Source organism: Lathamus discolor, chromosome 2 (assembly GCF_037157495.1).
Source record: "Lathamus discolor isolate bLatDis1 chromosome 2, bLatDis1.hap1, whole genome shotgun sequence".
NCBI classification, from domain to species: domain Eukaryota; kingdom Metazoa; phylum Chordata; class Aves; order Psittaciformes; family Psittacidae; genus Lathamus; species Lathamus discolor.
Window position 1 is genome coordinate 152,396,343 of NC_088885.1, and position 23,272 is coordinate 152,419,614.

Genomic DNA, 23,272 nt, shown 5'->3' on the forward strand with positions numbered 1-23,272 from the left:
TATTCTTTGAGTCCTCTCATCCCTGTGACAGTAGAAGAACTAACAGACTGGCTTTTATTCATAGCCACCTAATTATACATTTAGTTACTTCTAGTTTTTGGAAACTTGGAGAGTGGTCAGATTTGAAAACTTTGATTTCAGCAATTACATTAATTTTTATATTATGAAACCTGTAAAAAAAATGTCTTCACGGCATCAGGCTCCCTAAAGGTATCCTGTGTAAAATGGTGAAGCATTTGTGAATGTTTAGAAAAAGTGGTTCTCAACCCCATTCTCTCCATTGCTAATTTCCATTTTTCCCATGGGCAGAAGAATCCCCTTAAACTTATTCCTGTATTTTCTTGACCCTAGTGTAATCATTTATGGCAGTGTACAGTGACTGCATAATGTCATCCAATACACATTTTGCTCCTTTTGTGTATGATTTCCCATGGTGAGAGAAAGCAGAATTGGGCAATAGGATGCTTCTGTAGGAAGTCTTCTTGTGGAGGTGAAAGGAGAGCACACAACTCTGACTCTCACCTTGTTTGGTCCACCAGGATACACTGCAGACTCACAGTGCCTCCAGGCCTCTTATGAAGGAAGTAGTCGGGGTGAAATGTCATCAGATACATGAACAACTTACCTCTAGCATGCATGTTCCCATCCTTTGCCCTGAAGCATTGCAGGCAGAGACCATTGGGAAGTGGAAGATGAGCGGTGGGCCATGTTCACACCACCTAGTCTATATGCATAGCATCAATCTTTAATTGGCTATGGCATCAAGGTCCATCAGTTCTGAATAATAGTCGGTTTGAAGAGTTCATTGCTCTCTTGAACACAGCAGTCATGACACTGATGGTAGGCCATAGAGACCTAGTTGCATGGTGGAGCTTTCTGGCCTACTGTGAGCCTCTCCATGAGACTTTAGAGACAAGATTTTCCTTTCAGTCCTCCATCAGAGTTGCAGGGCAACTTGCAGAGTTCCAGAGTTTCTCCAGGGGAGCCTCAGGGAGCAGGAGATGAACAGGAGCCAAGATTCACTTGGAAACATCTGATACAAGACAGTGGTGACCAGATCTGTTTGGGGAAGGTTTCTGGGTGGTCCAGGTGTGCTGGTGCATTGAGGTCATGGAGTAAACAAGTCAAAAGGCCGTGGGTTGAGCTTTGTGCCGTTTATCGAGTCTCACACCATGCAGCATTTCACAGAATCATAGAATCATGTAGGTTGGAAAAAACCTTTAAGATCATCAAGTCCAACCATTAACCCGGTGCTGCCATGTTCCCTAATCACTGCATCTACATGTCTTTTAAATACCTCCAGCGATGCTGACTCCACCGCTTCCCTGCATACCACAAGGTGTTTAATGAGAAGAGAGTGGGGACGGATGAAGTACTTGGACCTCAGGGATATGGGGTCTTTATAAAGGTGACATTATAAAGTTTGTCCTAGGGACAGGCCACCCATGACTGTGGTATTTGGGGCCACTGCATGCAGTGCATGTGGAAGTACTGTGGTCCATGCGCGTTAAAGCCAGAACTTATCTTCAGTCTCTTTCCATCACCACTGTTACCCATGGGGCTATAATTGTTTAGTCAGATCAGTAAAGTTTTAAGCCATAAAAACCTCTGAATTTTTACTCCTCTTCCTATCCAGAGATACCTCCATCAGAAGCTGGTATAACACAGGGCTGTCACATTTGATCATCCATATTCAGCCCAGGGCTCAGTGTGGTGCAAATACTAACTTTTGCAAAGCTACAGCGGCCAGCAAGCTACTTGTTTGCAGCAGGATGTGATACACAAATAGCTCCTCCTGCTCTCAGCCTGTGAGAGCCCTGCAGCAGCCTCCTGGGCATAGGGATTACCTGCTTGTTTATGGTATAAGGCAAATGACTTGACTAAGGAAAGACATGAACGTCTTAAAGAGTCGCCATGAGCAAGAAGGAGGATAAGTAGTGAAACCAGGACATCTGATGATAATCCTTTGCTATAAACACTTTGGAAATCACTCCAGCTACAGCAGAATGGGAGGGGAGACAGCAGTTACAGAATAACAGTGACCTACAACATACATGTAGGGCAGAAGAGAGCTTTTTGTGTGCTTTTTCTCTTTTTTGTTGTGGTTTTGTATTTATTTGAATAAAAAATTACTACCAGAATAAATGTGTAACCTGAGGAAAGTTCTGTGTCAGGAAGTTATAACTGACTGCTAAAGCTTTAACAGGGTTACAGAGTGTGAGAAAGCAACAGAAGTGGTTGTTATAAACTATGCACATTGTGTATATCTTGTGGTTTTAAAATACTTCCACTTTAAAACTGTTTTAGCTACAATTGTCTGGTATTTTTCCCAGGCATAAACCAAGTTTAATTTTCTTTTTCTTTCCTTTTATTTATTTCCTTTTATTTAAAATAAAAGGAAAAAAAAACCAAACAAAATACCCCAACAAAAGCCTCTGGTATGCCATGCCTGTAAGAAACAGCCATTTCAGTTTTGTTTCTTTACTTCCTCAGAAAAGCTGACTTCTCCCCCCTCCATAGCACCAACTGAGAATCAGTTCTAAGTGGTGAAATGTATCTCAAAACATTTCTCGAGAGCTAATGCTCTCCAAAGGCTCCCTAGTTTTCAAAGACCATCTGCTCCTATAAACCCCATACTGGGAGGCATGTGAAGAGCAGTAGTTTTCGTTTCATAAGGGTGTTGTCAACCATAACCGTCAAAGAACATTGTGGTCAGTCAGCTCATAGCTTGTGGTCTCACAGACGGGCTTAAAATAAACTCTGATGAACCAAGATAATTACCCAAACAGTGCCTTTCATATTCGTACCAGTTAAATATAGCAATGTGTTTTTATGCTTCTCTGACACTGTTCTTTCTTGCATCAGTCATTCTTTTTTTACCTTGCAAGTCTGAAGGAGCAGCTACTGCTTCAGATTCACTACACTGAGAATTGAAACCTCCCACTTCCGCAGCAGATACGCTTGTGTGTGCTCATGTAGTTGTGGATATATAAACACCCAAAGACTGTGCTGAGTCTTCGGGCACATGTAGAATGAGAAGTGGTGATATGTGTACATATAATATTGCTTTGGTGAATCATAATGAGATATGTTGCAGTAAGGTGTCCTGTTTTCTGCCTGCCCCTCTTGAACTGCTTGTGCTCCTTTTAGCTCCTGCTCACCAACCTTCCAGCACCATTTTCTGGGGCAATTGGAGCTAGGAAGGTTTAGATACATTTGCATCACTCGTACCTTTGCATTGCAATACCTGGTGATAAACTTATAATTTCACTATCTCATTGCACTCTTCTTGTTTAACCTTTCTCACCCAGACACACTACACCAGATTCTCCATGTTGATGAGCCCTTCCAGAGGCCCTTCAGGGTATCTCCAAAAGTGGTCTCTTACCACTTCCAGCTCTGGAAACTCTACCCCCAAAAATCACATGGATCCAAATGTAGTAATGATGTTATTGATCCTTAACCCAGGAAATATATGTCTTTTTAGTAGATGCCATTGCAACCTAGTGCTTCCATAAGAAGGAACTTTATACTATTACAAGCATGGGCTCCCATAAACTAGACTAAAATGTGAATATTTCTTTTGGCCAGGATACTCATTTGTCAGATCTGGTTTATTTCGTATCATTATCATTGTTCAACACTCCATAATGCAGCAATTTTAGTGAATTCTAAGCTTTTCAGCGTTTGTAGGGGTTGAATGTGTTTTCCTGCAGTGGGCTGGAAGGTAGAGGTATGAGCCGTTTGGGGAGATTTAAAGTAGGCAGTCAGTATAGAGAGACGTCTATTGGTTGAGGAGGGGTTTCTTTCCTTTATTCCATTATGTGACTGTGTCTGTTCCCTGTTCCTCTTTTTCTATCAGTGACCAGTTTATCACGTGTCCCATCATAAACATGGCCAGTCACTGGGCTGCTACCTCCAGAGGAAATGTCTTCATGTACCATGTACCTGAAAGCTCCTCACAGAGCAGGTAAGGAGGTGTATTTTACTGTTTCTTGGATTTAGGGTTTGCAAAAACAGGGCTGTTTGGACACCCTGTGGAGTAAATCAGTAGGTGTAGGTACCTCACATAAAGAGTTCAGATTAGCAGAGGAGGGATTGAGCTCTAATAGATTATTTTTCTCTCTTTACTATATAGGAATGCTGTTTCTGAACTGAGGCTTTCCAAGTTAGATATCTGAATTAATTTCCCCCTTTCCAACTTGCCTACCTTTGCCAGTTCCAGATTGCCTTTTAGTTTCCTACTCTGCATCTGATAAATCTCCTGTAAAGAACCAGGATGTGGTTCAAGCCATCAGGAGTCCACAGCTCTCAAGATAAATGGGGTAATAATTTCTAAGGACTCAATTTAACACTGCCCCGTTTTGAAGTCAGTGCAGTTGTACTGTACTTGCACTGAGTGGCCTTCAGTGTGGAGGGGCTCTGGGGTTTATTCCTTCCAGCTCCAGCACCATGACTTGTGATCAGACAACAGACTGTTTCATGGGAGGACAGATATTTTTGAGCACAAGCATTTGCAGACTCAGGTTCTCTGTCATCCTTCATGGTAGAAATCTACTTGGAAAACTTTCAGCCGGAGAAGCTGTATCAAATTCTAGACAGAAAGGTCTAAGTGCCTGCAGGAGGTGCAGACGTCTTGTTCCCTTTGGCGCAGAACAAGCTGGTAGTCAGAGGCTGTTAAGTTGACCTTTCCTGGTTTTATTTTAGACCCAGCCCCTCCCAAAAGTCATGATGAGACGCTGATGTTTGCAGGCAGTGCTGAGCACTTTGAGCTGCTATGGGACACATCATGGTACCCCATGGGCCCTTGCTCTCAAGGGCCGGATGACCAGCAACTGCAGTGGCGATAACCCTCCTGTTCCCTGGATCCGCACCTTAGGGCAGCACGGCACACAGGGGTGGTCTCTTCTAACTGTTCCTTTATGAGGGAGCAGTGCTTGTTCACTGCTGCCTGTACTGCCTCTCTCCAAGAAAGACTCTTAAAACCCTTTCCTTTTTCTCAGGCTTTCTCCAAAAGGGCTTAGAGGAGGGACAGTGGGTTCCTACGGGCACCATTTGATACCGCAAACTGCGCAGGTTGTTCCCTTTCCTGATAGCATAGTGAAAAAGCATTTGAAAGAAACCAGCCAAGATCTAGGTTACAGATGAAGGCCATTATGCTGCGGTAACACAGGCTCGCTTTCTTTTTAGCTGAGAAGTTGATCCCTGGGGAGCTGTTATTTCACTGGCAGCTCCAGTGGGAATGTTCACAGTGCTCCCTTTGGCTACTGGTATGCTCAGATAAGTGACTTTTACAAGGCTCCAAACAGGGCTGAGTCATGGTATGCCAAAAATCCAGCCACACAAAAAGAAGCCTTCTCAAATTAGCTAACAAGTTTTCTATTGCTTTGAGGAATGATAGAGAGCCAGTCATCTGTGATAAGACCTTACTTAATAGTAGATGAAGTAGTACTTATACAACTTAGACTCACTGGTTTTGACAAAATGATTTTAAATTGATGACAGTTTCCTTTTCTATCTAGCCTTATTTAAGATCTCCTTGGGCTTATGTTGGTTAGCTCTCCTTGTGCTTTCCAGTGCAGCTGTAGTTTACATAGCACTTAGCTACACACTTTAATAGTATTTATGTTGTCAGTGGTCTTCCCAGCTAATTACTTTAAATTTTAGTGCAAAACTTATTCGTTTGCTTTTTCATAACCCTCTTTAAAAGAATAAACAAAGCCGGTATGCTGTCTGAATCTTGTGGGAATGTGAGGCAGAGGCTCAAATGCCTTAGGCTAAGCCACTTGCAAGGAGAAATGAGCTTGAATTGGTATGCTGCCTTTACATTCTTACTCCTTTTGTCTTTATGCTTAACTACCATTAAAATAAATGTTTAGCTTGCAAAGGCAAGCACTTAAACAGGAATTGCAAAATGTAGCTTGTCCCTGTCCAGAAGGATCTCATCTGACACTAGGACATGACTATTTGTGAAGTGATACCCTGGTTTTCCCAAGAGACCCCACACTAGGCCATCTGCTGAATATCCTGCAAGCTTTTTGTTTAAACTTTGTTGTCATTCATTCCTAAATGAATCTTTCCTTATTCTTCATCATGGTTTTTCCATTCGACCTCTCTCACGTCCCATCCCTACAGCATTCCCAGTGCATATAGTACACATGCATTGCAGGCTGTCCAGCAGCCTCACTGCATGCCGATGATGTGATGATGTTGAGGGTAGGAGCTTCACATGGGAGAAGTGCTAAAAACTGAGAAGCCATCAGTTTCTGAAACCAACAAAGCACTGTGCCTGGGAATATTACTGGCCATTTGCCCTGCCAGACTAAAACCAACAGTGCACATGAAACAGCCTTCAAGTAAAACACATAAACCAATACTAGAGAAAGATTTGGCAACCATGTCACATATTCCCAAGGTACTTCCCTAACCACTGGAGTAATAAGCCCTGACAGTTCCCAAGTTCTTTGAAACTGTGACTCTTCTTAGGAGGAACAGAGGCAAGTACTGGTATCAAGTACAGCTTAGGCTAGAAGGTGAGAATTTAATCTGGGAGCCTGCAAACACTTTAGCTGTTAAATTCCTGAATGGAAGAACTCTGTTACCGCTGTTTCTTTGTGTTAGTGAATGCAATAGCCAACAGTATGCTTTGCACATAGTAGTCATGTACAGGATGCTTTGTAAGTACACCATACTGGATCAGATACCCTCCAGCGCATTGTAGCTGGAGGAACACCTCATTTGATGTTCCTAATCACTCATAGGTAATTGACAGAAAAATTATTTCTCAGTCTATTTGATATTGAATCACATCTTGGTTTGCTGAGATACAGATCTCTACTTATAAAAATGGAAACTTCTCTAGTATTATGTCCATTGGGTAACATAAGAGATAAAATGATGATTCTTTTTTTTGGTCTTTGGTGTCTAAATTCTTCCTAAGATGTCAGTTTACACAGGATATGGACCTTTCCCTCTTTGTGTTTGTTACAGATATCAGAAAGATGATGATGATAATTATCTATAATAACTACTAATAGCTACCTCAGAGGGGTATTGGAAAGAGTACATTAAAATAATATTGTGTTTCATATAACTACAACAATGGAAGACTATTTACTGTTAGATAAAATATTCTGGCTGGGGAAATGGGCATTCACTAAAATAAGCAACACATTCACCCGTTTCTACCCTGCCACCTCTCTCCACTCTATGTGCGTCCCCCAAAATGTGTAACACAGCAGTTAAAATGCAGAGATGAAAAAGTAATGGTATTTCCTCTTGTTTCACATAGAGCAGTCCCCTAATAACTTACAGCAAGATAAACAAGGGAGGAGGAGGAAGTCAGCCAGCAAAGACAGACCCAACTGCAGTGATGCAAAGTAGACCAAAAGTTATTAAACAGGGAGGAATTTTTACCAGTACAAGCCAATTAGCAAAAGTTTGTCTCACAGCTGGATGTTTCTAAGATGTATACACATCACACATTCCAGCATGCATAGTTACAGGGGTAGGATTAAAAAGCCCACTCTAAACTGATGTCTATGACACACGTGGAAAATCACATAAACCCGTGGACTGACAGTTTTCATATAGATGAATGGATCTTGCAGAGAGCAAACTAATACCTCCTTCCACGTGGTAGCATTCTCCCGAGCTTGGCGTGAAAGTGTGTCTGCTTTAGTCTTCAGTTCCCATTTAAATAAGGAGTGGGATGTGTAGCCAACTCCTGCATTAATGATCTGTGGTAAAAATATATACATAACCCAGATGCCATTTTCTCTCTCTGTCTTTGAGAACACTTAGGCCTCGGAGTAAACATTTATTCAAAACAATGCGGGAGGAATGTGACTGCTCAGCATTGCCTAGGATTAGTGAGGAGGGCTGGAGTATAGCTTTAGTTACAGTAAAGAAATATGTGATAGCAGAAGTATGTTTTGACGAGGATAATATTATTAACCATACAAAGATTTGCCTCGTTCACCCTCCAAGAGGTTTCTGGGTGATTTTGACATATTATATGAACTAGCACTGCTTGCCATGCCAGCATAGTTTCCAAGTCACCCTGTGGTGCCAAATATGCTATCTTAAAGATGGTGGGTAAAAATCAGTGCTCTGCTTACTGAGTAGGCCAGATCATCAGCTGCAGCAGGATGGCAAAGCATTATGGTTGTCACTGAGGAGTCTAAACTGAGACTTAATGAAGCTCTATCTTATTAACATTACAATTGTCACAAAAGATTTTAACTGCTGTGCACTGGACAGATTCATCTGAGATTAATGAGCTATTGTCTGTTTTGAGCCATTTTATTTGGGTCTTTACGTTCTGACTGTGCACTCTTGTGCACGTTGGTGTGAGCTGCCAAAACACTTCTCCGTGCAAGTGCTCCGAGTTGGCTGGATTTCGGTGACACTTTTTATGGTTCCTGTAACTGAAGGAAAGAAATTGTGACTAAGAAAAGTTTTTGTATAAACCCATTCAACTATCTGAAGTATTTTAATTTTCTATTTGTTATATATGCTCTGCTAATTCTGGCTGTTGTTGATATCTTAATATCCCTTTAATTAAAGATTTTCTACTTTTTTGCTTTTGTAATAGTCATATCCTTATCCTTTAATCTATTCACCACTTGTTGTCCAATTGAGGCTCTTCTCCTGACTGTAGCTGTTAGTCCATGAGTACGAGCACCCCACAGGCTGGGGGGCCACAGTGTCAGCTGGTGCTGTGAAGGTAGGCAGAAAGTTATGGCTCTGGGCTTCAAAGAAACTCACCTAAACACAGAGGGCACAGGTGAGGTGGCAACAACAGTGACAAGATGCACCTTGCCTCCATAGAAAGGCAGGCACCAGAATCACTTTAGGCAGCAATATACACTTGCTGCAACAATAGCTTGTAGTTTTTCTCTATAAGGCTGTACTCTCAATCATCTCCTAAAACCTGTTGTTTTGTTCTTCTTGTTGGAATTGTGTGTCATCCCTGTGGTCTTATCCATTGTGTTATGTCAGCTGCAGCTAGGAAAACGCTCTCCCACTGATTCAACGTCATGCCATTCTCAAGTGTTTAGATTCTGTGTTGCTAAAGGCTTGGGGTCTGGACAATTTGTTTTGTCTTCCCATGGAGTGGTTTAGTTATCATTTAGTAGATTTTTCAGATCTTGGAAATTAGCCATAAATATGCAAAGGCAAAGTACCAAGCGCAAAAAAAGCAGACCTCAACTTTAATTGAACCAAAATTCAGGAACCACATGTGCTACACTGGGAATGGCTGTTCCCACAAAATCTAGAAGCTAAACGGAAAGTCCATATATCTAAAGAGACCTTCCTTGGTGCTCTGGTGTCTTTGGATGGGCGCATCATCTTTTAAAGGAAATTCATCCATTTGTTCAGCTCAGAAGTAGGCATACTGAACAAATGCATGAGTTTCTGTCCCCAAAGATGCACTCAAGTGTCAACATGCCTATTACTAAGGTTTTAATCCAGTAATTCCCCGACAGAATTCTGTAATCTGTGTTATTTAGGAGTTCTGACATGTCTATAAAAATACTTTCTTCCTGCATGAAGATCTATGATTTTCTTTCTTTTTTTTTCAATTAGTGTGAGCTTTCAGGTTCTTGAATTTATTATCTGCTACTTCAGTTTTGTTTTCTTCAGTTGGCACAGCTATAATGCAAAGTAGAACACTGTGTGTACTGGGAGTAATTCAAGTGGAAAAGACACAGCAAACTCCAGGATACTTTTGCAAGTCACATGTATCATCTATAAGGCTTTTTTCTACAAAGGTGGATAAATTTGGCAGTTTAATCCTGTTAGGAGTTAAGCTTTTTCCATATGTCCTGATTTTCCTGAAAAGAAGAAAGAAAAATGTTCATCTGTTTTTCACATGCTTTTCCCCATTTATTTGGCAGGGCTTTGTAATGTGAGGAGACACAGTGAGCCAAACGCATCCCAAGAACTGCAGAGGTCACACCAGGCCTTACATTGGCTCATTAAATTTCTATAAATATCCATCCTTTGATTACTTTTTTCCTCTCTGAAATCATGTATTATTTCCTTTCATAAGATGTGTGGTGTTCTATATATATATATATGTATATAATAATTTTTCCTTGTAATTGAAATGGACATTTCAGTCCAGGCAAAGTTCAGTGTTGAGAGACTGCTCCTCTCCCACACATTGATGACATGGGGCCTGTTAAGAGCTTAGGATACTTGACGCTAGTCTGCAAATCTGCTGGTATTAATAAGAAGAGAATGTAGACGTGTACATTAATGTGAAGAGAATGTAGATGTGTACATTAGTGTGAAGAGAATGTAGATGTGTGGAAATACCACATTCGGCATGTCCAATACTTCTTGCAAAAATTAATTCCAAATCAATTGATTGAAAAATAAACACAGAAGGATGATGCGGTCAGTGGCATTTTATAGATAAATCATACTCTCTTCTCCAGGGACATGGTTGTTATGAAATCCTATCTCGCCTCAAATCAACAGGAGATTTATCATTAACTCTGTGAGTCTGGGTTTCACCTGTGCTGTTGAATTGAATCAGCATATAAATGAGCTATTCTCGCTAAAGCCAAGTGACAGTTCGAACAGAGACAACACAAGGTTTTTCAGACTTGGGCTTGAAAAATATAGGTCCTAGACTATATTTGTCCCAGTCTTCTCATTCGTAAAAAAAAAAACCAAAAAACCAGAATGCCAAAACAGTATTACTCCCTTGTGAAAAAGGGAATATCATAAAATGGACAGTAGATTGAATATAAAAAAATATACAAAAAGGAGTGTTAAAAGAATTGGCTAAAATTGTTTGTATCAATGAAGATAGAATGATTTTGAAGTGAAAATACCAAGTAAATTCTTCTCATGTACTATTCAAGATGTGGTGTCAAGTTCTTCCACAACTTAGTATTTCCATTTGTGTGGTTCTTTTGCCTTGTTACCAGTAAAACATTCTAAAGCACAAGAAGAAAAGGAAGCTGTTGGCCACACATTAGTTTCTAGTTGTAGAAAATGCATATTAGAAAAGCATTCTGTAAATAGTTATCTGTGCTTTACAAGGGATAAAATAGCTATCATTTTTGGCCCACACAGCTAAAAAGAATGATAGACAAACATCCCATTGTCCACTAACGACAAACTGATTCTTCAGCTTTCTTTTTCATCCTGAGTAATTTACTGGTAACTCTGACTGAACTCTAGCTAGAATTCTGTTTATCTTGTTATTTTAAAGTTTAAATGATTGGATAGCAGTGGGAATTTGGTATTTTGGTACTGTATAGGATGTCATTTGAATTTTGAGTTAATTTATATTGGCTTCTATCTGTGTGTGGAGTTTTAAAAAAGAACCAGAAACTACATTAAGCCAGCTAAGAATAGAAGTTGTGACTCAAAAGACTGAGATTTATTGAAATTGTTACATTGGGAGAGTAAGAACTATTTCTCAACAAAAGGGGAAAAAAAAAAAGAGAAGTCTTAGGCTATAGTCAGTCATTAATCATCAGAATGAGTTTCCAGTATGAAATAATTAGCCAGATCTCGAACAAGGACAAAGTTCAAAATGAGATCTATGTCCTAATTTACAACGGATCACAGTGTGAGGTCTCTGCAGCCCCAGCTCTAAGTTGTGCATTCAGACGTAACGTACAACAGCATGGTGGTCTGCCAGATCATGTTCTTCTGCTCTGGCTGCCATGATTATGGATACCATTAATGACAATTCCATTCTGCAAACAAAATTTTTGAGGCTTGGGTTAAGGGGTGTTGCTTTTATTTTTTCACTGCTCCAAAAGCTTGTGGTTAAGAAAGTAACTTCAAGTGTTGGAAATCTGGGGTCACATCTATGCTCTGTTTGACTTGGAACAAGAATTTGAACCAAATCGGGCATAACCTGGGTGTTTTTTGTTCTAAGGTCTGACCTTCCCATCTTTTACTCGTCCCTGTTGAAGCTGTTCTTTGCATGTGAAAGTAGCCACAGTTCAATAGAGAGTGCGGTGGAGTATCTGATGGCTAAGAAATCCCTTTCTTTCTTACTTGGAAACATTTAAATGGAAACTCCATCTTAGGCTTAAGGAAAATTTTCTCAGAACCAATACCTTCCCAATTAAATGGGTTGGCACTGGATAATTAAAATTCCCAGCAAGCGATATTTCAGGGTCTGCTGTTGAACCGTTGGCTTATGAATGTCACAAAACTTCTGATTTTACTACCTGTTTTTCTGTAAACTGGATAAGTGAACTCTAGTAGCACCTCCTTCTGAAGTGAAGCAATAATTCTCCAAGGAGAGCTCACTTCAGTGGGAACAAAGTGGTAGAGTCTGGCTCCTAGCTTTCCCATGGCTCAATTTACCAGTCTGTCGGACTGTCACAGAACAAGAGCTGGGAATCTGCTTCTAAACTTGCTGACATCTTATGAAGAAAAGAAGATCTGAAGTGATAACTGCATAGTCCTGTGAAGTCACCAAGCCAAGATTTCATCCTCACATTTAAGTGCATACATTACTGTTGCTGAAATAACAGATCTGTTCATTGAAAAGGGGGAAGTAGGGGAAGTTAGTTGCTATTAGCTTATCTTCCTTAAAAACACTCTCAAAATCTCTTTTGCCACTGTTTCTGCAGTCTCCCTTTTATTATATTTTCCTCTGAAGCCCACCAGTTGCTGGGGTCTGCATTTCTCCATTTAGAGCTGATGCTGTTAAACCACCTATATGGCACACTGGAGTGTCAGGAGTGCAGTCTGGAGCAGCTTAGGACATAAGAACCTCCCTGCAGAGCAAGCAGTGTACAACAGCGAAGCTATACATGCTTACCTGTCAGTTCTCTCCCTTACTCCACATTTCTTCCAGTGAAAACAGTGTCAACTATCTGGTGCTCCAGTGAGTATGCACAGAGCTCCAAGGCTCCAGAATCCTTGTTTGGGTATATCTGGCCATATTGCATTCCCCTTTGGCAGTAATGGATGATGATCAGAGTCAGAGGGAGGAGACAGAATTGTTACCCTGATATTTTCCATCTAGCTGCCATCTAGATGTTTTACAGTTTTCTTTAGTGATCTGTGCATGTATTTATGTGCCTTTTTGCCCTCTTAACCTGATGTTTTCTTTCTCATTTTCTTGCTATCGATATTTGCCAGGGTGTGTGGTACCATCAACTAGAAATACTGAAAGCAGCCCATGAAATTGTAGAGTTTTGTACCACTACTTATGTCTCTGTATCAAGCCCATTGCAGTTGTATAAGTTTCAATTTGGATAATTACGGGTAATTTCAATTCTGATAATTTAAGTTCTGTGTTTAGGAGTTTGCTGAATTTTACTCTAGGCTGTGACCTTGACAGTTTTCACCTCCAGAAACATAGGAACACACTCTCATTTGGGGGAAAACCCTCCGTCCCAGCTCACTTGTTTTAGATTTAAAGATAAGTTCATCCCTGCGATGCCTTCCCTAAATGGGGACATATGTCCCTTATTGCATCTCAACTAATTTAATGTCCTCTATTCTATTCAGAAGTGACTCTTCATTGAAAACAAAATAGATCCTTTAAAAAAATAGAACCTCTGCTGCAATACTGACACTAAACATTGCTGTAATATACCGGGCCAAGCAAATTATTTTTAAAGCAAAATTATTAAACTATGATCTTGCTTAATCCTTCTATAAACATTTGGGGAACAAAAATATGCTTTAATCTTGTTTCAGTTCTACATTTTTTTGGTGAATAATCTGTGAATAATTCACTTTCCAGATGCAAGGTATTACTGAGGTATTATGATAAGACCAAGGAAAATACAACCAAAGATGTATTTCATTTAGAGGGTTGTGTGTTTGTTTTTCAAAACAGGGGCTTTTGTGCCACCACTCATAAAATGTAAAGGAGTCGTCTTGCTTTCAGCCCACCTGCCCATAACATTTGAACTACAAGCCTTGCTCCATATTAGAGGCAGAATCAGAGTCATATCAAAACTGCTGCGTTTCATTTATCCAAAGATAAAATAGTTTCAGTTGTGCCACATTTTGACAACAGCCTCTGCAGCTACTGCGATGGAATCTTGCTGAGTGGATCTGGGATTGTTTATTCCTGTTTCACATCTGTTCCTTCTCCCAGGTCCCCTGATGTTGTCTGCCTTTAACCAAGTCAATAAGACCTTTGTCTAGATGTGGGATATAGAAAACGGAATTGGACCGTACCAGAAATGTCTCCTTTTGAGCTGTGGTTCAAAGCTATGTGTTGAGCATAGTTTAGTTACAACTTTATTAGTAGAAGCTGGCCACTGTTTTTCTGCAGGACTTGAGGATGTTGACTTGTGTAACCTTTGCTACTAGGTCCTACAAGTGTTATCTTGCTTGGCCAGTCTTGTCTCTGACTTGTTGAAATATTCCTCATTATATGTGTTAATTATTACATGGAATTTCACAACAACTTTTCTTTCTTAAATCTGATCTAGGTAATTATCTCAAGTGGCTTTGACTTGACTGACATATAAAACTTGGGGAGAACAGACTGTATGCACCAAAACCACCCAGCCAGCAGAGAAATTAGATTAAAACTATGTCTAAGAGAAATCTTCATAAACATCTCCTATTACTTCTTTTCTTATCCAAAGATTTGGGGCAGAATCCTGGCCCAAATGAACTCAATGGAAAAACTCCAGTTGCTGTTAAGAAGGGCCAGGATTTTATTCCAAGTCTGTGAAATAAACCATAATTAACCTTCCATCATGGCTGCCAGATTCCCTGTCACCACTTGCTTCCACTTTCTGAAATTAATTTTAGTGAAAATCTGCACAAAATTTAACAGGAATTTCAGGAATAGCCAAGTGGCTTTCTCCCTCTATCACTTTCTCTTATATTTCCAGTTAACTTAGAAAATGTGCCCTCCTGTCTTCCATTAACTTCATGGCAAATTCTCCTTCTGTTGCTTGCTCTTCTTTCATGTTCTGATTTCAAGAAGCGCTACGGCTAACCACACTCTAACTAATGGTCATTGATTTAAAACTTTGCTTTATTTTCAGAATTTAATTAGCTCCTTTTCTCCCCCAAAATAAATAGATAATGCCTTTGATTATCTTTATACAAATATCTTTACAGTTCAGGTCAGGAGCTCTTGTTGGATGTTCAGTATGCATTTGGACTGCCATTCTACCCAAAGTACGAAGACCAATTTACACTGCAAGAAAAGAGCCTTTCCTTGCAAATTATGCAGTATATCTCCAATTTTGTGAACTCTGGGTAAGTATGTGACATTTAAGAATTGCTGTGATTAAAAAAGGGACGAGAAGTAGAGGGATCTGGCTACTCAGGTAGCCTCCATTTCCTCTAGCAATTTGTAGTCCTACAGAGGGTTTTTTTTTAGAATCATAAAACCATAGAATCAACTAGTTTGGAAAAGACCTTTAAGATCATCAAGTCCAACCATTACCACATCACAGTCAAGTTCACCACTAAACCATGTCACTAAATGCCTCATCTACACTCGTGAATACTTCCAGGGAATCTCCTCTGACACAGCTGAGGCCATTTCCTCTTGTCCTATCAAGACCAGAAAATGACTTGGCCATGACTTTTTTGATAGGAAGTCATGGCCAAGTTGTCAAGCAGATATCAAAGATCTGTAGTATGACACTTAGCTAGAAGTAATAGGAATTTTATCTCCACGGCAGCTGCAAATTCTACTGGAATACATGAAGGCTACAAAGGCCTTGGTGTTATTTCCAGAGCTTATTTCTAGAACCCCAGTTCTGAAGTCTCTCTAAGAGTTCCCTTATTCCCATAAGAAAGGGGAAAGCATATGAGATGTACTGCACCCTTTACCAACTATGTGAATAGCCCTTAGCTTTACTGTGCTGTGGCCCTGTGGCCATGCTCAAGAATGAGTATCTCAGGAAAGCTAGTGTGGGAACTGTGACTTTTAGAGGACCTTGGGTTGCTCTGGGACAGGGACTGTTAAGTGTATTTATAAGCTTGTGTCTGTCCAAACACTTCCTATTCCTTAGGAAGTGATCAAGTTACTGCAGGTGAGACACTGTGAATGATTCACCAGACTGGACTGAATTTCAACCCTACTGGTCAGAGGGACTGGATATGCATTTCCTTGACCTAGCCAATCTTCTTCTGCATTTTACTGTTCACCTCATTGTTTTCTAATGATCATTTCTCCTATTCTGCTAGAAATCCAAACTATCCTCATAATTTCTCAAGGAGAATGTCAGAGGTGCTGCCTCCCTGGCCTATGTATCTGCCAAATGATGATGGTGATAACTACAAGGAGTTCACTGTTTCCTTGCCAACTCTTAAAGGATTAAAAAAAGCTGACTGTTCCTTTTGGTCTGATTATATCAGAAGACTGAGAGCACTCACAGGTGAGCAGAATGTTTCCTGTCATTCAATAAAACCTAAATTCTCTGCTTAATGATTTCCTCTGACTTTAGTCCTGTTATGTCAGAGTGTAAAAATACTTTTCATAAATTAAACATTTTGCATTGTCCAGGGTATATAGTTAAGACTCTCCTGAGACTGAAAGGATGTAGTACAGCAGATAGTATGTAATAAAGTTTCATTGTCCTGGATTTAGACTTAGAGAGATCTTCCTACCATGACGACAGAAGATATGATGAATAATGATCTTCTGATACTATTTGCAGCCATAATATAAACTTTGACTAAATTGGAAGACTAGGTATACAGGCCTCTTTTGTCTGCTGGAAGCACCTAATATGAGTGTATTGAGATTAATACGACTTAGGAGGAACACAATAGTGTCTACCAACTGTAAAGCTGTAACTGAGGCTTTAAATACATCTCGTTATGGATCCTGCATGCTTTGACTTCTCACTGTATCAGCTTCTTTGGTTTCTCTTATAGCTGTGCTGGCTATGCCCCTTATATATCAGTTTGTCTCCCTGGATTTCAATGCAGATGTGAGATTCCTCCAATTGTTTTCTTACTGCTTAGGACAATAAAACCAACTCTGCTAAGATTTCAGGCTGCTGCTCTTTCCTGAGCATTCAATTTATTCTGGTAAATAAACTCCCCTTGGTGTCTGTGTGTCTTGTAAATAAATTTGGATAGCCTCAGGGAAAGAAGAGAAAACCATCCCTTTTTGGCAGGCAGAGATGTTTTGAATTATTGTTGGAGGCCTGCAAGCTTACAAGTGTTTTTTTATGTCCTAAGGACTCATCTCAGAGAGCACAGTCCAGGCCCTTTCTGCTCTGGAGGCCAGTTGCACTTCTGAGAACAAAATGTACTCTCCAAGACACCAAGCTACTCAGACTATCTATGCCTGACAGTCCATCTCAAATGGACTGAGGCTGATGTTTGAGTGACACAAAACTACAGTGTCTCAGAACATTGAAGTTGATGGTTCTGATACAAACACAAAGCATCAATGCTCTTGGTCAAGAGAAAACCTGAATCATTACTCATTTTTCTTCAGAAGTGGACTCAAGGTATTGCTGTAGGCCTCTTTGTCCATTTCCTGGTATCCAACAATGTCTTTTAAGCTCAGAGGGGCTATTTTGATCTCTCTTTATGCTGGTCAAGATATTCCTAATTTGAAAAGCTTGATTCTGATGTTTAGAGAGTCCCAGTTATAGTTTCTAGATCTTTGGGGAATTATTCATACATCATTATGACTGTGTAGTGTCACAATGTGTTGAAGTCACAGCTCCGTCAGAACAACTGTGGGCTGAGCACCACGGACAGAGGCTATTCCCAGTGCTTAGAGAAACCCCCCACAAAAGGTGGGAAAATACGTACCAGAACACATTCTTTTTGAGATGGAGAAGGTTTCAACCATCCAAAATTGCATAAAAGCAGAACATTCATGTGTTTTTCAGTCCAATGGTCTGCCTAGCTCAATATCCTGCCTCCATCACTGGCCAAAACCAAGAACTTGGATGTTAAACATTAAAATCGAGAAAGGAAGAGAAAAACACACTGAAAGAGTTCACAAAGATGAGTCATTTATTTAAAAACAAGCCACACAGTGCGAGATTTATGGAGTATAGATTGTCAAGGAGAAGGTTTAAAAAGTACATGTCAGGATGTTATTTTGCAAGCAAATATTGCCTGCTCTTCAAGCCAGTATTTGCTTGGCCTTATCACCATGGTAATGGAGCTACACAGCTGACTTTGGCTAAATTCCATCTCATAGCACCATTGGCTTGTCACCTTGCTTTGATAGTCATCTTTAATTTCATCTGACCCTGGAACAGTGAAGCTTCTTATATGGCTTCTATTTAAATAACCATCACATGAAAACCATTTCTGCTTCAGACCACAGCATGAACTTACAGAGACTTGTGCTGTCAGTCTCTTGATAAAATTCTGAGCCCTCCTTCTTGTGAAAAAAGATTCATAACTTCCATCAGTTCAGCTAGAAGGTCTGCATGGTGCTGATGGCTGAGCACACTCAATTTCTTTGTAAGAGGAGATTGTGCAGAAATTCATGCCAAAGCAGTGTCAGTCCATCAGTATAAGTTCATCACTTGCATTGCTCTCAGACGTCAGATTCTGCAGGAGTAGGCTGGTGAGACTGTAGGATAAGTTCGGTCAAAAGAACTGAAATGAGGTTTTGGGGGTTTTGGATGATGTACCTGGCTTTCCATTCTGACGGGGAACTATTTGTCAGTCAGCTACTGTGAGATCCAATCTAACACATACTTAGTGGAGAAAACAGCAGTTTCCTGCTTTTTAATAATTATATAGTTTCATAATAGTGTTTTTGGACTGTATGATACACTGTTCATTCTGACTGCTGAATCTCAGTTGTGGGTTGCAATTGGTTGCCTCACGCGAAGAAGATGGAGTTTACAAGTGTGTCAGCAAGAGGCATTGCTGAAGAAACAATTGTTTTCGCATCCAAGTGCAAAGCTGTAGAGAGAGCGGGTCTATTTTGATGCAATCTCAACCGTGATGAATCTTAGGGTTTTGTCCCTCTCACCTCTTCCTTCAAATCAATATCTCTCCAGCCTCATATATCATCTGTGATCTATAAGCAAAAAGAAAACAGCATTTGAGTAAAATGGAGACTAACAGGACAAACCAGTGCTCATAAAATTTAACTGCAACTGGCTTTTCGCATTTTTTTCTTGATCTTTTGTTTACCACTATGTGAAATGTCTTGACTTAGAAATGTCAAATTAGGGGTAACTCATAAATTGAAGCTTCTGGAACAAAGCCTCTCATATTTAGATTCTCTTATACAGCTGAAGTTACATGTCTTTTAGGTTATTCACTGCTAGATCTAGAAGCTGTTGCGCATAGATCCAGCTTAACTATTACCCATAATTTTCTTTCCATTTAGTAAAAACATTTTTGAAGTAGGTGTTTCATTTTGTCATCAGACTGCTCTATTTGATGACAGAATGTATTGCTAGTTCCTGACACATAATTAAAATCTATGTTGTTGGAATTTAAGACAATTTAACAAAAGTTGTGGCATAAATGCAATGATTCTTCATGGTCTTTGCTGGTAGTGACTTTACAAATTATGGAGGAAAGTTTGAATCTGCTTTATTGCAGATGATCTATAAATCTGTTGAAGTTCTGTTTGAAAAACAGTTTGTAAAGTTGGCATTTTAGGGGGCAGTTTACCTGGGGAATTATGAACGTGATGATGCTTGAAAAGCTTTGGGTTTAGTAAATGAAGTTCCCATAGTTGCATTTCAAAGACATGCTTTATATTCTGAATCATGATGGTTTCCATGGGAAACATCAAAATGAGAAACAAGAAGTGTGGCCATTGTGGAAAAAAGCTGTAGATGGCTTTTTCCAGGGAATGTGTTAACAACTTGAAATTCATTTGAAAACAGGAGCTCCATAATATTTATGCATGTTCAGACAGTATGTCTGAATGCTAAAATTCCCCTTGCATAGTGTGGTAGACTGCTCTGCCTAACAGTGAGTCCCTTTATAAGGGGCCTCTCACTGCATCCCAGACAGGTAGACTTGGATCCATTCTACATCTCTTACTCATCTAACTGGTGTCTAAACAGAACCAGTCCTCCTAAAATAAGTGCCTCTGCAAACAGTGTTGCAACTGGGAAGGAGCTACCTTTAGTATCTTCAAAATCTTGTCTGCCTACCTCATGTGCCTAAATTTAGACATTTATTCATACTTTATGTGTCCAAGTTAGCCAGACTGGACCTCACCTGTAGAAAACTCAATAGCTAGCAAAGCTGAAGCCTTCACAATTGGCTCTGAGACACCATGTGTAGAAGCCACATAAGAGCCCAAATAAAGCAACAGTGTTCATAGTTCTGACTTGAATCAAGACCAAATCAGGAATGTTGTGGTTAACATTCATCTTTTACCCATTCTATTCACACCTTCCTTTTGGAAATCTCCACTAGTAAACAGATTTCTTTAGTATGAGGGACAGCATTGTGAGCACTGTGTCTAGGATACATTAAATAAGCACCATCAGTACACTTCCTTGGCTCAGTTCAGTGTTGTTGAAGAAACTGCGCTACTGAAATAGGGTTGGAGACCAAAATCATAACAGGTAAAGAATGATGAAGAAGACATCTATCACAGGAGGTGGCTTCTTCATGTATTCCAGACAGAGAAAAAAATGATGTTACCCACATTTCCTGCCCGGTAGGTAAGTATTGGGAGATAATACAAAAAAGAAAGAACGAATCTTGCACAAGTGGAGTGCATTCCAAATGTAGTTATTTAAAGCATTCTGGAAGCATAATACTTAATTACCATTAGGTGATATGCCATTACCCTAAAGCATTCTGCAAATGGACTGCAAGCTGGGAACAATAGCTTCCTGAACATTTATAGCTCCAGAAAAGGGCTCTTAAGTGTCATTGACAAAGCGTACCCCTTCTAGTTTGCTGTATCAAAGATGTGAAATTAATCTTCATCTTAATAATATTGTCTTTTCAGGAAGTGCAAGTAATGGAGAACCATCTGCTGAAAACAGCCCTAGTGAAGCTTCCAGTGAAGGACTTACCTCCCCAGAAAGCCAGCCACTGGGAGACGAGGTGGCTTACAGCAGATGATGGAAAGTCACAGTGGGTTTGTCACGCAATCGTATATCCATGCAACTGTGTCACATCAGATGAACCAGTTGCTTCCTTTAGTTAACTTTCTGAATAACTGAAGTAGACCTTTCAAATAAGTAGTTTTCCAAGAAAATTGTTGAATATGTCACAAAATAAGTCCTACAGCTGTTATTTTAGGTCGAAAGAAATGGTAATTTAAATAATGGATTATCAATAAAACCTGTAAAACCAAAACAAATGTCCTTGGACTTCATTTCTTGCAACTACCCCAATGCCAACACACTGTAGTACCACCAGCAAGAAAGGATGTACATTGAAACGCTGAGAAGTCCCTCAGCTGATGAGGCTCAGCTTTCCTAGATGTCATATCTGACTTGTTCTTTTTTATTACTCATCCTATCACAAGCTGCTGATAGGAGTGGGAGCCTGGTTTGGTATTCTGAAGAAAATTAAAAAGCCTCAAAAAGGGAAGGAGTTGGAACAAGGAAGAATGATGTAAGAAGGGAATCAAGAGTATGCATTGTGTGTGTTGTTGTGAAGTCAGGCACATGAACATGCTATATTCGACTCATGATCAGCTGTGAAAAAATATATAAGACCATTTTGATAAAGCACAACACACAAGAGAGATATTATGAAGCATATGTGAATTAAAGTTTAGAATATGTTGTCTTTGGAACATTTCTCTTTTGTAAGGTGAGGTACAGAATATTTTTGGAAGTGTATGGAAAAGCGCATTGTAGGGTACCTCTAATGGCTCTGAAGGTAGTTTGGGTTAGGTTGTTAGTACATTGCTAGGATCATTTGGCATCAGATAATCCTCATTTGACAGTTTATCACACACATGTACATGATACTTAGGAACCATGAGTGAAATCAAGGTTGCTCTGAAACTAGCAGCAAAGTTTCCATTGATTTCAGTAGGACCCAAATTTCTTGTGCAGTGTTGAAATGATTTAATAAAACAAGTCATAAGGTTTTGTTCGCTGCTTGGGACCTCTGCCAGTGCATGAGCAGTTCCTGCTGTCTGCCGTGTATCCAGGTTTCCACAGATTTTACGTAGCTAGAAAAAAAGCTAACATTCATAGTTCTTACATTTATATCCTGTTCAATAAACTATCAAAAGAACAGAAGAATCAAGAAGTTTGTTAATTGGTGAAATATAAGAAAGTGAAATGGAGAAGTCAAAGTGTGTTTTCCATCATTATCTCTACCTTTCCTAGCTGACTGGTAATGGAAAAAAGATTTAGGAACTTTTTAAGAAGCCCAGATCTTAGTGGCACAGCTCAACAGAGGACGCTTGTTTTGCACCACCTATAGATGCAGCAGTTCTCATTCCTTGGCCAAAACTGGGTTTAATTTTTCCTGAGACGGCTCCTGGAAATCGATGTCAAATTGATTCTATTTAAAACTTAAAGCACTCTCCCAAAACTTGGTTTAATAACAGGTATGATTTTACGTGTGTCCACATATGCAGTAAAACTGAGCTACAGTATATATACAGTATATATCATATTCATATATACAATATATACCATATTAATGTAACAGTGAGTTTGGTTAAAGAAATGTGGGTTTCTCTAGTTCTGTCATCCAGTTTCCACAATGACAGCATCCTGGTCCTCCTTAGCTTGATCTTAATAGTCCTGTAAATCTTTCTTATGATATATATATAGTGTATATATATATGTGTATATATATATATATAAAATTTTTCAGCAAATGTGAAAAGTTCACTGTTAAATGGATTATAACTCATCTAAAAGTGTTTTAGGTCACTTTACTAAATGCCTGTCCTCTATATTTCAATCACGACACAGACTCATCTTTTCCCAGCTAATGATCTTTGTTCCTTTGTTCTCTTCTAAAAAATTAAATATTCCAGAACTTCAGCCAAATCCCTGTGAAATACTGATGTTAAATGGGCTAATGTTTGTGGAGAATGGCCTTGGTATAGCCATATGCCAGGCTGTTACGCTGATGGACTGTGAGACTTAGTGGTTTTGAAGAATCAATCCAATATCCCATAGCTTCTGTTAAAGAGACCGTAAAAAAGCTATTGTACACTGAGTGCTAAATATAATGCCTAAATCATTTAAATCCTATAAACAAGAAAACATATGCTTTTAATTATTATTTTATGTAAATGAGTATTTACAAATAAAAATGCAGATGAATATTTTTCACTGCTGTGTATACCAACTTTGGTAGTGCCATTCCAAACAGGCCAGCTTCCCCAAAAAGTAGTTAATCTAAATTG

At 39.6% G+C, this 23,272-nt stretch overlaps 1 protein-coding gene across 1 annotated transcript in view; it reads left to right on the top strand.

Moving 5' to 3' along the window:
• Nucleotides 1-21,236, top strand: part of TG (thyroglobulin) — a 153,076-nt gene extending 131,840 nt beyond the window's left edge. The window contains exons 45-48 of the mRNA XM_065668978.1: nucleotides 3,863-3,970; nucleotides 15,085-15,225; nucleotides 16,165-16,355; nucleotides 20,894-21,236. Of these exons, the coding sequence (XP_065525050.1) occupies nucleotides 3,863-3,970; nucleotides 15,085-15,225; nucleotides 16,165-16,355; nucleotides 20,894-21,009 (556 nt within the window). The 3' untranslated portion in view covers nucleotides 21,010-21,236. The remainder of the gene's footprint in view (nucleotides 1-3,862; nucleotides 3,971-15,084; nucleotides 15,226-16,164; nucleotides 16,356-20,893) is intronic.
• The last annotated feature ends 2,036 nt before the right edge of the window (nucleotides 21,237-23,272 follow it).